Here is a 16,117-nt window from a genome sequence, read left to right as displayed (position 1 = left end):
TAGCAAGCATGTGTATGACCAAGAACATGGACTGTACAATGCTCATCTTATTATAAGCAAGAAGTGACTTATCTTCCATTCGATTTGTAAGATTTTTTGATGAGCTTTGGGATTCAACTTGCCAAGTTCTTTATAAATGTATTCCACAACATGATTATGAGCTTCTACAAGCAAAGCTGGTTTCTGAAAGCCAGAAAGCAAACAAGTCCTCAGAGAATGCCAGAAGGTTATTACTAAGCTTCACTCCATTAAACTCATTACATAGTTTTGTATTAAGATAAAACCAAATCTTAAACATTTCGACAATACAGACTGAAGAAAGTGAAATAAATCCACTTCAGTGGATGGTTATTGGTCAAGTGCAAGCATACATGAGCAGAGGGAAAACCTTTACCTCCAGACCATACTGCACCTCAAACTCATTTCTGAACAGGGAGAGCACTCTGCTGAGCCACAGCTAAAGCTGTGTAGACACAAAGCCCACTTAGCTCCCTAGAGAGGCCATCTGAGGAGCACAAGAAGAACAGCACAGAAGAATAGTGCTGATACATTCCCAGATGTTCTTAGGACTGGACTAACAGGCCTTTCTAGATGGGTCCAAGAAGAGAGCTGCAGAGCAAAATAGAGTGGTATGGGAGCTTGTGGGCTATTACTGGGATTTCTGTAACCCTTTCTTATGTTGCAACTAATGTGTAGATATCTGGGCCTGATCAAAGGATGAGCTGAAACACAGCCAAAAGGCCCAGTTCATCCAATCCTTCCTCGTGCAACACCCTTACAATAGCTCCTCCAAGATCTCTGGCACATACAAAGAGTACTTGTACGAGAATGATGAACTCTAACCTGAGTCTTACGATTGTTATGTGCCAACAGTACGTGCTCCAAGATTTTAAAGATGCTTCACAAAGAACAAGCCAGTGCTCAGGACTGCACTGCCAACAGGACTGTCTAGACCTGCTGTACAAAAAGCAGGGCAACTGTTTTCAGCATTACTTTTACCTTCTGATTTGCACACTAGCAAAATGCTGCAAGGAGCAAGTCGGGAGGAAGTATTTGCACTAAGTACTTTAAAAGCCAGATCATTTCAGTATTTTTATTCAGAGTCATTTCCACAGGAGCCTTGAAAGAAGTTTACAACTTGGAACAGATGCAATTGGTGATCCTTCTACAGAGTGGAAAAACCCCGCTCTCATTAGACTGTGTTACGTGTTCATCTATATTCTTGTTTTAGCTAATGAGGGCTGCGTTACTTTTAGCTTATGACTCATTTTCAGCATGTTCTGGTTTATCAGCCGTTAACTTCAGTTGTCAGTCACAGTGTCAGAACACAGCTCCCCGGGAGCCATTCTGTAATGTCAGTGTGAGAAAGCCCACCAGTGGAGATCATCTACACTCACTCAGCAGCCACACGCTTTCAGACCTTGAAACACATCTACCTTTTAAGTGTGAGTTGTCTTAAAACTTCCCCACCCATCCACCCACAGCACCACCTGTACCGAAACATCAAGAAGGCAGCAAAAAGATGGTACCCTTTCATTGCCAGAATTACGCCTCAGCATGGCCAAAGCCTGACAAGTTTTCCCAAGCTGCTTCCCCCCACAATACCAAGATAAAAGAATAGATCTCCTCAGAGTGCATTTCAAACATGCTGTGCTAAAAGCATAAGTATGTCTCAAGAGTGAGCTAGACAGAGCAGGAATAGAATGTGCCACTGTAATAGCAAAGTGGCACTTAAGAGGCCTAGATGGAAAAGCATGTTGGCAGCTTGAAGAGCAGCGGCTGCATCAGGCTTGTCAACTGCAGGCTCTGCGTGAAGGATCCAAAGGGCTCATTCACATTTGGACATGGACGATGGTGCCCAGCAATAACCAGCACTTGCACATGCCTGTTTATCTTCATGAACTTCACAATCTCACAAGCCCGCCTCCATACTCCCCCTCCTCACACGTTCATTTTACCATTTTTGTACAGGCAGAACAAGCAGAGCCAAACTATCCATATTTCAGATTTTAGTGGAACAGAACACCTCCCCCCCATGATTAGAACATGCTGTTACCGTTAGCAACTGCTAAGTTGAAGAGAAAAAGGTGAAAATAACTTATTTTAAGAAAACTTTAAAGAAACGAGAGGCAAGCTGAAAGAGCAAGCAGCCTTAGAAGATCCATTCCTTTAGCAAGACAAAGATCTCCATACACAGAAGCCAATTATTTCCCCGCAACTCCATCTACTGAAGTCATTCCAGACAGTAGCGACCTAGAATTCAGAGTTAAAAGAAACCAACTCACACAAACGCCTCTATCAGAGTCTTTCTGACACCCCTGTGTGAATTATGAGAACCTCCTCTTGTGAATAAACCCTATTACTTCATTTAACACGCTTCATTCAAACTCAAGCTTTCTCACCAGTCCAGCCAGTATAGGCAGAGCAGTCATGTGGATCTGCTGTCTTTAGCCCTTCCTCCATTTGCTGCAGAAGGTCCTTGATTTTTGCCTGGATCCGTTTTGAGAACCGAGCACTGACCTGAAAACAGCAGACAGGAGTGAGTCAGAAAATGAAAGAATATAGGAACGCAAACTGTCTGCTCCACTTTCTGGTCTGGAAAAAAAATGAAATCAAAACCAAACAACAAACAAACAGAAAATAACTAGAGAATAAATACTATATACAGCAACCAGCAGGGTCAAGATGGTTCATCTTAAGTGTGCCCCATGCAATGCGTTCTGATTACATACTAGAGTAAGTTACTAGCGTCTACATTAGACAAAAATCATCTGAGGATGCTTTAAAGTCACATGGAGAGCAGCTATGGACACTGTGACAAGTATGTAATTGCAGCCTGCCTCTTATCTCAGGCTCTTAACACAGTAAGCAAAGCTTCTCTGAGCTCAGTAAAAGGTGAATAGAAACCAACAGGAAACAACCATCTGCTGCCACTCCACGGGCCAGTGAGGCATTGAGGGTCCTGGTACCAAGATCACGTTATGGATGAATGCAGCACAGTGAACCTACAAGCCCTGTGTACAGGTGCTTGCACTCATCACAAGGTCCTTGCACATCCGCTGTGGCACCACAGAGCAGGAAATAGCTATAGAAAAATAAACGCCCATACTTGAGACAATTAAGTCAAAGTCAAGCCAAGCTGACATCAAGTCAAGTTTAATGATGTGCTCAACCACATCATCCATGATGTTGTCCTGGGTTTACCAGGAGCCGTTTTGCTCCTTCTTAGTAACTGGTGCAAGCTCTGTGTTTTGACTTCCAGCCTGGGCAGAGAGCTGATAACACCGATTGGTTTTAATTGTTGTTAAGTGAGTGTTTATTGTTGTTAAGTTAAGTGTTTATTCTGGCCAAGGACTCTGTGAGCCTCATGCTCTGCCGGGGACGAGGGGAGGCCGGGAGGAAGCAGAGACAGGACCCCTGACCCAAACTGACCAAAGAGGTATTCCATACCACAGCACGGCATGCCCAGGGAGGGAACTGGGAGTTACCCGGAAGGGCACACTCTCTCTCTTCGGGGGGGTCGAACTCGTTCGGCGGTGGTATCGTATTCTCTTGGTATTTTCTCTTACCAATATTATCACTGGCGGCAGCAGCAGTGGTTTGTGTTATACCTTAATTACCGGGCTGTTCTTATCTCAACCCGTGGGAGTTACATTCTCTCGATTCTCCTCCCCATCCCTCCGGGAGCGGGGGGGGGGGGGGGGGTTGTGAGTGGACGAGCTGTGTGGATCGGTTTAAACCACGACAGATGTATCCCTATTTTCTTCTTAAATCCAAGACTTTTTTTGATGTTTGCAATCACCACACACAGGGCAGGTCACCTAAATGCCCTTCCTTGTGCTTCTTGTTCTCTCCTCTCTCCAAAACAGTATTAGGATTGACATTCTTTGTAATGACATGAGGCTGTTAAATGCGGTGATGTATGAAAAACTACCTGAAAGAGCTAGGCACAAAGAGGATGAGTTAAAAGTAGCTCATCAGCTTCAGCTCATGCATGAAGGTGAAGAAACAGATGTTTGATCTTTTGCCTTGCTTTTACTTCTGACAAAGAAAAGCTTACACAGATGAATATAAACGCTATATATGAACTATAACAGGGGACACTACTCTTGCCAACATCTCTCTCTTACTAAGGACACTGTACGGGAAGATACATTACTGATAACTCATTTAAGCCTATGGAATGTGGAAACAGTCCATTAACTAGAATTTATTGCCCTACTAACTTCCACAGGAAAGAGTATTCACGAAGTCCCTTCACAGGACGATTCTGATTTGAGTGGGAGCATCAGGATCACCAGTCAAAAATGTTTGTGGGTTTTTTTGTTTTTTTATTAAACAGAATCACTTATTGATCAGCTTTTCCTACTAACACATTTATTACAAACTATTTTATGTATTTAAACAGAGTTTAAGGGCTAGGTTTACTCATAGCACAATTTATCTACTACAGAGCTAGAGATGAAGAGACAAAAAACCTCCTCCCTTCCTGAGCTGTAGGAAAAGCTTCTGACAAAATAGCGATGTACACAGATCTTGTGCCACCCAAAAATACTTCCTGAATGCGTTTTCCATCATTTATAAAACGCCCCAGGCATACATCGCTTGCCACCCATATCTTAGTTATTCAGGAACAGCCAGACAAGAAACTCTCCAGGAACATGGAAACCAGCAGAGCTTCCCCACATTCCAAACTAAGAGCTACAACACAGTAATCATCAGAAAAATGGCATTGCACAAGTGGCCTACTTGTCAGCTTACACTAAGTTACTGTTTTCTTAAAGAGTGCTTGATCTCCCACCTCTTGCTTCCCCAGCCTGCTCCCAGATAGCAGCTGGAACAAAGCAGACTGGTGAAGGATTAGTTTGGTGTTAAACACATCTACATTTATGATTCTTATTTTTTTTTTACTGGAGAAGAAGAAATTAGCTCATTAGGAAGGTAAGTTCTTGTAGCAGTTCCATGTCCTTTTTCTGGTGTCCTCAACATAGAAAGGACATGGAACTGCTGGAACAAGTCCAGAGGAGGGCCACGAGGATGATCGGGGGACTGGAGCACCTCCCGTATGAAGACAGGCTGAGGAAGTTGGGGCTGTTCAGCCTGGAGAAGAGAAGGCTGCGTGGGGACCTCAGAGCGGCCTTCCAGTACCTGAAGGGGGGCTATAGGGATGCTGGGGAGGGACCCTTCGTCAGGGACTGTAGTGACAGGACAAGGGATAACAGGTTAAAACTTAAACAGGGGAAGTTTAGATTGGATATAAGGAGGAAATTCTTTCCTGTTAGGGTGGTGAGACACTGGAATGGGTTGCCCAGGGAGGTTGTGAGTGCTCCATCCCTGGCGGTGTTCAAGGCCAGGTTGGATGAAGCCTTGTGTGGGATGGTTTAGTGTGAGGTATCCCTGCCCATGGCAGGGGGGTTGGAACTAGATGATCTTGAGGTCCTTTCCAACCGTAACTATTCTATGATTCTATGATCCCAAAAGGAAAGGGTTCAGATAAATGATGGGTCCTGGATGCCACCATGCAACTTATTCCTCAAAATACACTACACTTTGTACTCTTGTTCAGAGTGGAGCTTCAAATAAAACCCAGTGAATTCAAACAACCATTCAACAGATTCAGAAATGAGAAAGATAACGGGAATTACACAAGTCCTCTGACACACCAGAAGTTTTGTGGGTCAATGGTTCAAACCCATTTTATGATGGCAGGATAGGAAGGGAGAAGGAAATTGTGCCATTATATCTCATGTCACACACATACCACTCTAGGGAGAAGCTAAAGCCACCTTAACCTTTTCCAGTAACTCTAGAAATAGCAACCAAACACAGTCAGCATCCGATGTCTATTACTCTTTGCCCTTAATATGGCATTAAGCATCCTTTTACTGTATCACACACACACACACATGACATCCCCCCACACTCTTTTGACTCATTCAGTGAAGTCTCAACAAAAAGCAGAACCTTTCCCAAAGGCTCCTCTCCTTCAAAAGACAGCGATGCCAATGCTAAGACATATGGTAAAACAGCATGAGGATATCCACACGGGTCCAGGCACAGAGGACAAGAGTGAACTAAGGTTTCAGACTCCCAGTTTATTTCACCTACTGCTCATCACAAGCAGGCTGGTTACCTTTCTGTTCTGACAATACACTTGCCGTTACCAAACCAGGGTATTTTTTATCAAACACCAAATAAAATTACTTAAGAGGCAGGAGGGGAGGACTAGGATAGGACATCAGGACTCCTGGTTCTGTTTTGAAACCTTTGTCCCATGCAAACAATTTAGCTCAGGTTGGCATGTATCTCTGTCTAAAATGGGAATTGTAACGTACCTATCTTGGTTTAGTGTTTGGAAAAGCACAGATAAAAGGATTTAAAAATATTATTATTAATACTTATCAGCCAAAAGTTACTCCCAAGCTTATGCCAGTGTGAATAGGTTATGAGAGGCAACAGCTCTCCCCAGCCATTTCACCACTGCTCTGTTGCTCTGAAGCATTAACAACTGAGCACTGCCACTGTTGGTTTGATAAGATTCCACTACAAACTTAAAACAGATGCTTACATGCACTAGAATAAATTAATTACATAAAGAAAAGAATGTTGAAAGGTAGCTTTAGAAGATTTATAAACCTCCTTAAAGGAATCTTATGGCAGCTTTACAGCTGAGCATAAAGCATGCTAATTCATGTTGAGCACAGATTGATTTTCTTGAGAAGCATATTCATTTCATGAGGATGGTTCCAGCTGGCATTCAGCCTTTTCTGCAGGTTACTCCTGTTATTCCTGTAGGAACAAACTAATACCAGAAAGCCTGACCTCTGATATCCTTTATCACATTTACTCCTGGTTCACAGAAGACTGGGTGATAACAGGAGCTAAAAAGTACTTTTAACCTAGAAAAGGTTCTTTCCAGGAATTCAACTACTGCATTACTTCTCTGCTGCTGCAGGAAGAACAACCACTATCATCCCAACTACTGCTCAAGTTTTACACTGGCAAAATGCAAAACAGGAGAGCTCATTCCCCACTATACCCAACAGAACCCCGCACCATATTGATTATGGTAACAGGAAAGGCTCATTATCAGCATGAAATAAAAGTTGTGTAGAAAAACACAAAGATGTTGGTTTTGCAGATTGTTTTGTGACTTACTTGAACCACATTACTTTTTCCATTGCAAAGCTACATCCCAATCCAAAGCCTTTTAAAGTCAGCAAAAATGTAAGGAATGTAAGCATACATGTAACATCACCCACCTCTGGCACTAATGACATGATGTCCAAATTATGCTGCTCTTGTCAACGATACCTCTTTCCCCTAGCTGCTTTCTCTCATTTGTAGGGTTTCAAAAAGAACTTACGTCATCTTCTTTTGTAAACGCAGCACTAAAACTGCACACAGAGGTTACAAAAAAAATACACCAGAATGCAAAATAAAAATCTCCTTAATTAAACACACATTTCATTTGCAGTTGCTATTACAGTCACGTACCAATTCTTAGCAACCTACCTCTTCATTACAGCCATACCCATCTTTACAGCTGTGGCTTTAAAACAAAGCGGCACCAAGAGCAGATGAGGCAATGAGCAGCTGCTACGTTTGTGTTTTATATCATGATTTTTGGTAGGTAAGAGAAGCCTGTAACTTAAACTCTTGCATGCACATGTGGACAGATATCACAGTGCTTACGTAAGTCTGACAATGCAACTGTTTGCCTGATGGCACTCTTTTTGTGGTTAGAAGTATACTTTGGCTTGACAGACACAGGGTGAGTTATTTCATTTGCCTTTGTAAAAGACATTTATGTACTGATGTGTTTTTCAAAAGCATCTCTCAGCATTTATTTGCATCATGACGCATCTGTGCCAAGTAACTTGTGCAGATTCATGGTAAGACAATGGAGACCTGAGCTCAGCTTCTTCACAAGCTGCCAACGTACCAGTCTTTCTTGCACCACCAGCTTCCAAAACAACATCTTGCTATCACCCTGTTTTATTTCATCAGCTTTTGAGGGACTGCTGCTATGTGCAAAATGAGACTGAAGAAGAAAGCGATGGATTCTGCAGAAGCAGAAATAAGCTGGACTATACACACAGTGTTACCTATTGAACAATAAAATACTACTTTTATTTCTTCAAGGTTCAAATATGGTTAAAAGGTATCTCAGAGAAAACAGATTTTATTGTTGGCAATGGGTGGAATAGGAGACATAACATGATGCTGAGTTTTCTTTCAGCTGAAGTGCATTTCACAGAGAAGAAAATGCACCTCAAGTTGGCATTGCAGCGAGGACTCATTCAAAAACCAAACTTGCACAGAAGACTGCACAAGGGACATGACAGACACTGGTAAGGGAGAATGGGGTGGGGGACAACTCACAAATCTACTGAAACAAGATATCCTGCCCATACTGAGATAATTGGGAACTTTGCCACTGACTGTAAGGGAGCCAGGTTCCACACTCGCACGCTGGAGCATGGATTTACTGAAGCAGGATGAGGTCTCATGCTCACGTCCACAGAGCTCCAGCAACAGCAGACCAGAAGGCAGGCAGTAGGATCTCACATGCAGAATTTAGCAAGGTCATCTGGGAAGCGACCTGCCTTTTTGTACAGAAAACACATTTTACTTTGGTTTATCTAAATCAAAAGACTGTCACAGCTCCAAGAGCAGTTTTTTCTTCATCTCAAAATACCAGATGCTAAGAAACTTCACCACCCAGCCTCTTAAACAGTTAAACACAGCTGTCTGCTACTACTCAGATAGGTCCTTCCAGAAACGAATGCCAATTCTGCAAAACCACCTGCTTAATAAATGATTTGAAACACTGCTGTCTGTAGAACACACTGCTCTGCTGTTCAGTGATCTGGCATATAGTGATAGTGGGGAAAAAAGAGAAAGAAGAAAACAAGGGGAAAGGGACGGAAAGAAAGAGGACAAAATCAATAGTTCTAGGCAAACTAGTACACTGCTTTAAATGCCAGTTTAGGAACAGGCTTTAAATGCAGGCATCATCCTTACCTCAGAGGAGATGAGGGTGTGAAGAACAGCACTAAAAGGCAATCCATTCAAGTTACACAAAGAATTGTTTAAAGCATGTAAGAAATAATGAGACTGCACCTCTAAAGCATTTGTGTGTAAAAGAAGCTATTTGTCTCATTGGTGATTATGTTGCAAAACCCCCAAATCTTAAAGATTTAGCTCATCTTAAGGAGTCATCAAAAAGCTTCAGAATATTGGTAACAAAACCAAACAGGATTAGCAGACACTGAAGAACACTATCTTATGTTTAGAAAATAAAGTAAAAAGAGCAATACTGAAAATCACGGGTCCTCCAGGTAGCCTAACATCAGCATGCAACCTCTTGAAAACTAAGAAAAGAGAAGTCTGTTGTGAGGCAGTTTAAAGTCACTGCCCACACAGAGGTCTGTGCCCTAGCTGGAACATTTTTAGGTGGTCCACAATGTGTACAAAAAGCTAAAACCTTTACCAATACTACCAAATTATTTTGAAGCACAGACAGCAGATATATTCCACGTACTGAACTTGACAGCGTATCAGTATTTTGTGGTTAGACCCCAAATACTATTTATACCAAAAAATATGCTTATTGCACTTGCCCAGGCAACTAGCCAGAGTAACAACTCCTTAACACACAGGTCTGCAAGACAAAACTAGAAACTGGTGAAGAGTGGATGGATGTGAGACAATTTAATCAGAACTCTGGATTTGATTTTTAGAAGTGTCTTCATTCAGAACTGGTTGACTAAAACCAAAGAGGCTTAACCATGTGGGTAAAGTGTTGTCCTGAGTAACAGAAGAGGCTTTCAATATAGAAGCATGAGAAATGTGCTAAGTGGTGTTTGATGTTGACGTGCACTGCAGGGAAGAAGCAGCAGCTCTTCCTCTAAGATTGTGTACACTGCCAGGAGTTAGTAATGGACAAGGAAGCACAATAAACCAATTCTCAGACCCAGTTTTGACTGAGACTCACAAAAGGCAGAACAAACTTTCCTTCTGCAGAAATGTGATTTGCAGTATTTGAATCCTCTGTTTAAACAGCACACACCTGAGATGGGGTGCCAGGAAACGGTAAAAAAAGCGGCAGTCTCAAGAAACTCAGCTACCCCATCCCACATCTCCAGAAAAAACGTGGGAAGAAATATCGACTGGCTCTGGAGGCTCAATTTCACCTCCAGTGCAACGAGGGGCATGACTCCCACTAGTGTAAGTGGTTGCAGGATCACTCCCAGAACAGGGAGAACTTCCTGCTCTCAGCGAGACAACTAAAATGCCCTGTGAGACATTCCCAAGAAATACAAAATACACCATGGGAAAGGGAATGAAGAGTGAATCTTCAGATATATGTTTTTTTAATATATTTTAAAGGAGGAAGAAGAGACTGAAAAGCCACATAAAGGAATTATTAGAACCAACAGCAGATTGAGAAAGCCCCAGGAAACTAAACACCACTAAATCGTCCAAAGGATAATCTAAGGAAATAGATTTACGGATACAGAAGTATTCTCATTAAGTGATGATCTTTGCCGGTAAGCATCATCAGTTTTAAAACAGGTTCCCTGTAAGGAAGCCCCTGTGAAGCCGAATTAAGTACATTGTACATGTTTGTCAGAACACACCACCTTTTACAAATATTCCTAAAGCATTATGGCACGTCAGAAAAAAATTATCAAGAAAAAAATTGAGCTGAAAAAGATGTTTTTGTTTGGACATCCTCGTGGCCTATCCCTGAAGTTTGAATCCAATTTTGGTGGTTTTCAAACGTTGATGTTTTCCTCAAAAACCAATTATGGTGAATTAAAAATCAAATGAAACTAAGCAGAAAGAACTATTTTCCCATGAACTAAGGAATATGCTTTGATCCGAGTCTGCAGCTGCCTATTCATTCCTCTGCCTCCCTCATTTCCATTTCCATTTTGAAAACTTCTGGACCACTCTGCATCTATAGATATTCTTTTTCAGGCTAAGGTATCACATCCACATCAAAAGGAAATAGGTCACAGAATATGTATTTAATCGAAAGACTCATCATTTTTTAAACAAAGGCTTACATTTAAAATTGTTTCTTATTAATCTAGACATAGTGCTGTCTGATGAATTACTACCCCCAGCTTGCTCAGACAAGTTACAGAAGCAATTCAAGTCCACAATACTTTCATGGTGAAGAAACGTTAAGAAAAAGTGAATTTCAACTTCACGATCACAGCCCACTGAGATAACTGAAGTGCTTACTGTGAATATTTTTAAGAAGGCAAATCAGCAGCCCCAAATCTGTTTTCTCTTCTGCACTTTTTACCTTCCTGAAGGGTACCTTATGCACACAAAGAAAGATGCTTCCGTATGCAGCACTCTGTCCCAACTGTCTCCCATTCAGACAATGACTTGAAGAGCTTCTTATCCTTCTATCATCCAGATGGATTTTAGATGGCAATCGTGGCAGCTTATGAAAACAAATGGAGGGATTAATAATGCACTGCCTTCCATGACAACGGCAGATCCCCACACACCTCTAGCTGTCATTACGTGAGTCAGTGCTCGCTGCTCCACACAGCAGCAGATGGGAGGAAGAAATCATGCAGTGCACTGAGGGCTTCTGATAGCTGTTCTCGCCTTTAGGAAACTTGTGCTGTTGTGTACATAGGTTTATAGAACAGACTTCCTAACCTGTGTAAAGTTCTTTTGTCTTCGCTGGGGCTTTAGGCAGGCAAAGATATTTCTCTGATGGGACTGGAGGCAGCTAAATGGAAAAAAAAAGAACAACCAAAAAACCTAAAACAAGCACCAAACTTCAAACCAAAACCCACAAAAAACAGGACCCCAAAATACTCATCACAAAGTCTCATAAAAGCCAGGAGAGTACCAGGATTACTAACGTATAAATGCTGCCAAGAATACAAATACACATAAGTATGTCTATGCCATAGACCAGAAATATGCAGGACAGTTCCTCACATTTTGCAGATGCAGAAACTAAAGAAAACGTGCACTCACATCTGCCTTCTCCTATGAAATGCACAAGGTTGAAAAAATTCAAAGAGCACTGAAAGTAGCTGTAGTTACATCACTTCGATGTGATACTGAAGATGACATTTTCCAGAGGAGCTTCATACTTTTGAACCTAAGAGTGCCTGAACACCACCTTTTATCAAACACACAGCTACTCAGGTGGTCAGAACTGTTCTGCGAACAAAGCTACACAAATAGCTGCTAACTGCCACATGGTAACATGGAATGTCATCCACCATTGATCCTGGGAAGAAACATGTGCCCACAGTAAAATAGCAGACTCATCTACAGCAGAGCAGCACCAAGATTCCTGATGTGAATGTACGGCTAGGAATTCTTGACTGACTTACTTCAGCTCTGCCACAGAACAATGTCTCTGAATTTGGATTAAATCAGGAATTAAAGATGAAGCAAATCAGAATTAAACTGTTTTGAAATACAGCTAGAATTCTCTTGAAGAAATTAACTTAGCAAGTTCACCCTCCTTCGTTACCAGTTCTCACTGTGGAAAGCCATAGTCAACCTAGATAAAGCAGTACACAAAAGCTTATTTTCTCTTTACAGAAATGGGCATGGTGTGTGGGACCTAAAGCAGGTACATAAGACAGCCCTACAGAAGGCCTTAGAAGAAAGCTCGTGGTATGTTTTTTATCAGTTTAACAACAGTAAACAGCTACAACTGTTCTGTCTTCTCCTCTCTGCCTTCATTTGTCAACTTACGGTATTTGGGTGGTTTTTATGCACTGAACCAGATACAAAAGAATAAAGAAATCACAGTTCTCCTCACAAAAATAAATAGCAAATAGGTTTGTTTACCAGCACTGACTACACTAACAGGGATTTTGTAACAAAGGAAACTGCACTTCCACACCCACTCTTGCTTTTTAAACCCTTTCAAGTGCCACATTCCGCTTTTGACAGCTGCAATTACCTGCAGCAGTGAGACACCAATCCCCCGAAGCATTTTCTTCTGTGCGCTCTGCTCAGCTGCATAAACCTCAGCTGCAACAACTTAGTGAGACATGTCATTGCCTCGGACTGATGGTGAGCTGATGCTGTCCTGCTCATTCTTACGATACTCAGGAAGAATGCTACTCTCATTGCTGGGTATCACCATCCTCATCCCACCCTATCAGTAAATCAAGGTAGCTCCTTATTACCACAAACAGAAAAATACAGAGCTGAGGTTAAAGGCTCTCCTTTACCCACCCCAGCATGAAAGTTCACTTCCCACTCGGAGTGTTTGTGCTTCTACAAATGTCACCATGCAGTGTTTTTCACCCAGAAGATGACAAAGCAGCACAGTACTGAACGATGTGGCTGCTCTGGGCTAAAAGGACAGAAGGTCCGTATTCTGGTATTCCTTGTGCAGCTTAAGCCAGCCTTGTAGTAACAGGACAGAGTCACTTCTGTGCTTAAACACACAAGAGCTTCCCAACCAGCTCTGTGCAAGGCACTGAGGAGGTAAGTGGAGCAGGAAGACTGCGACCAGTGCCACAAGAGCGTCTGCTAGTCCGAACTGATTGCCAGGTGCCTGCCATGGTGCACCTGAACGGATAAACGCGTGTATGCCAGTGAAAGCATGCCTTGGAGAGAACGGTCCAGCATCACCTACAGCCTGAGCGCGGCTGTCACCTAAGGGGAATCCCTTCTCCCTTCCCTGTATGCTTTGGTGAAACACGGGCAACTCGCACGAGGTACGGCAGAACCACCGCGGTAATCGTAGCACAAGCAACGCTGCCTCCAGGCCCTGCACCGGCTTCACTCGCACTCGGGGGGGAGGTGTAAATAAACAGCTTACGGCAGCCGCTTCCACCGACCCCGGGCCACGCTGAGCTCCCCTGCTCCCCCCTCAGCTCTCCCCTCCGGAGCCCCCCGGGCCCCTGCCGCCCCGCGGTGGCGGCTCTGCGCTCCGCACCGGTACCAACAGGCCGCGGAGGCCGCGGCCGGGCCGGAGCAGCGCCCACAGCCGCGGGCGCCGGCCTGCGGGGAGGGAGCGCCCCGCGGGTAAGGCAGGGCCCCGGCCGGGGCCGGGACGCGGCGCCTGCCTGCGCGCCCGCCCGGGACTCACCTTGCCATCGGCGCCGAAGGGGAGGGACTCGTCCTCCGCCGGGAGCGGTGCCCTGTCCCGCTGGGCGTCCGCCGCGCTGGGAGCTGCCGCGGCTCCCTGGGGCTGGTAGTCGGGATAGGGGTTAGCGAAAGCCCGCTCCTCCATCTCCGCCTCGCCGCCAAGCTGCAGCTTCAGCCTCTTGGACATGCTCTCTCCCATCTCAGCCGGCCCCCGGCCCGCCTCCCCGCACGGCAAGCCGGCGGGGACACACTCCGCCCCGCAGAGCGGCGGATCTGCAGCGACGCGAGCGCCGCGGCCGGCAGCTGTCCCGGCTACAGCCGCCGCCCGGCGGGCGCTGGGGCTGGGTCAGGGTCCCGGAGCGCCGGCCCCGCGGTGAGGGGCTGCGGTGGCAGTGCCGGCGGCCGCTGGTCCATTACCCGCGGATGTGGAGCGGCGATCGCGGCGGAGAAAGCATCACGCCCGCAGGGGCAGAGCGCGGCCGTGGCCGCGGCCGGCCCCCCCCGCGGGGAGAGGCAGCCCGCCCGCCCGCGCAGGCTGGGTGGCACCGCCGCAAAGCCCGCCCGAGCTCCTCATCGTCCCCCGCCGCGGCGTCAGGCGCTGGGGCTGCGGCTGCCGCCGGCCGCACGCCGGGCAGCGGAGGGGGGCTCCCGCCGGCTCCTCCCGCCCGTCCCCCCGCGGCGGGGCCGAGCCGTCGCCCGGCGCATCTCAGAGCAGCGGCAGCAGCAGCAGCAGGGGCAAGGACAGCCCCACGAGCAGGCAGTACGCCACCAGCTCCTTCGGCCGGCCCAGCCGCAGCCTCCGCCGGGCCGCGCTCATCCGCCGGCAGCCCCTGGGCCCCGTGCGCCGAGCCCCGACGGGTGGGAGGAAGGCGGCGGCCGCGGCCACAACGCCCGCCCTGAGGAGGGGGAAGAAGCGGGCACAGTCCTCGGCTGCTGCCTCAGCCGGCGCGGGGAGGCCGCTCCTCGGGGAGAAGCGGAGGGGGGGGCCAAGGGGTGGCATCCTCCGCGCGTCCCGCCCTCGGGCTGCGGTGCCGGCCGCCATCCTAAAAGCCGAGACATAAAAATACCCCCTTCCACGCCTCATGGGGCGGGCAAGGGCCCCGGCGGTGCCCGCTCGGGGTTGAGGTGTCCCAGGTGGGTCCAGCGCTTGTGTCTTGGGTCCAGCCCGGCGGGTCTGAATGCCAGGGCGCCGTGTCAGCATCGGTGTAACCCGCTGTTTTATGGGCGCCTCCATCGACAGTTCTATCCCAGAGTCAAGGATAAATCTTTCCTATTCACAAGTAAAAATTTATTCACAAATAAACGGTAGATTCTTCCCTGTGAGGGTGCTGAGGCGCTGGCACAGGTTCCCCAGAGAAGCTGTGGCTGCCCCATCCCTGGCAGTGTTCAAGGCCAGGTTGGACGGGGCTTGGCGCAACCTGCTCTAGTGGAAGGTGTCCCTGGGTTGAAACCGGATGAGCTTTAAGGTCCCTTCCAACCCAAACCAGTCTGGGATTCTATGATACTATTCTATGCTGTCGATATTGTAGCCTTCAGGAATTCATATTTAACACTGGAGCACTTTTGTGTAGGAATAGACTGCAAAAAGCCTGCAATCCAGCCAAACGCATCTCGGGATTGTGTAAAAGTACAGGCGCAGGAGACCTCATTATCCCATTAAATATTTACTCCTGACAATGCCATCACTTTTTGCTTGTAATTGTAAGTCAGCCAGACCATAAACTATTAATTCAAGACCTGCAGACACTGTGCAGACTTATTGATCTTTTTTTCAGTGTGTAAGGTTAAATATAGGTGATGCCTGTCCGAGCACTGGCTTCAGTTTGCAGTTGCTTGTAGCAATATACATGTGAATAAATGGGACAGGGCCATCACCTTGTGGCAGGACAGAGATTTTGGGCAATGCTTTATTTATTTATAAAAATTGAGCTCATGACAAAGCAGAAATTCCAAGCAGTTTGTCCCACAGGAAGTACTTCGTGTTTGCTCTGGAAGTGAAAATAAGCATCTGCTC

General features: G+C 45.8%; 1 protein-coding gene across 1 annotated transcript in view; it reads right to left on the bottom strand.

Annotated features, from left to right (window-relative positions):
• The window catches only part of LANCL2 (LanC like glutathione S-transferase 2), a 31,597-nt gene extending 16,859 nt beyond the window's left edge, over window positions 1–14,738 (bottom strand). The window contains exons 1-2 of the mRNA XM_065665671.1: window positions 14,105–14,738; window positions 2,403–2,520 (exon numbers count right to left, since the gene is read on the bottom strand). Coding sequence (XP_065521743.1) covers window positions 2,403–2,520; window positions 14,105–14,302 — 316 coding nt within the window. The 5' untranslated portion in view covers window positions 14,303–14,738. The remainder of the gene's footprint in view (window positions 1–2,402; window positions 2,521–14,104) is intronic.
• Between the last annotated feature and the right edge of the window lie 1,379 nt (window positions 14,739–16,117).

The sequence above is a fragment of the Lathamus discolor genome, chromosome 2, assembly GCF_037157495.1.
Source record: "Lathamus discolor isolate bLatDis1 chromosome 2, bLatDis1.hap1, whole genome shotgun sequence".
NCBI lineage: Eukaryota > Metazoa > Chordata > Aves > Psittaciformes > Psittacidae > Lathamus > Lathamus discolor.
Note: the sequence above shows the minus strand (reverse complement) of the source record. Positions and strands in the feature narration are given on the sequence as shown.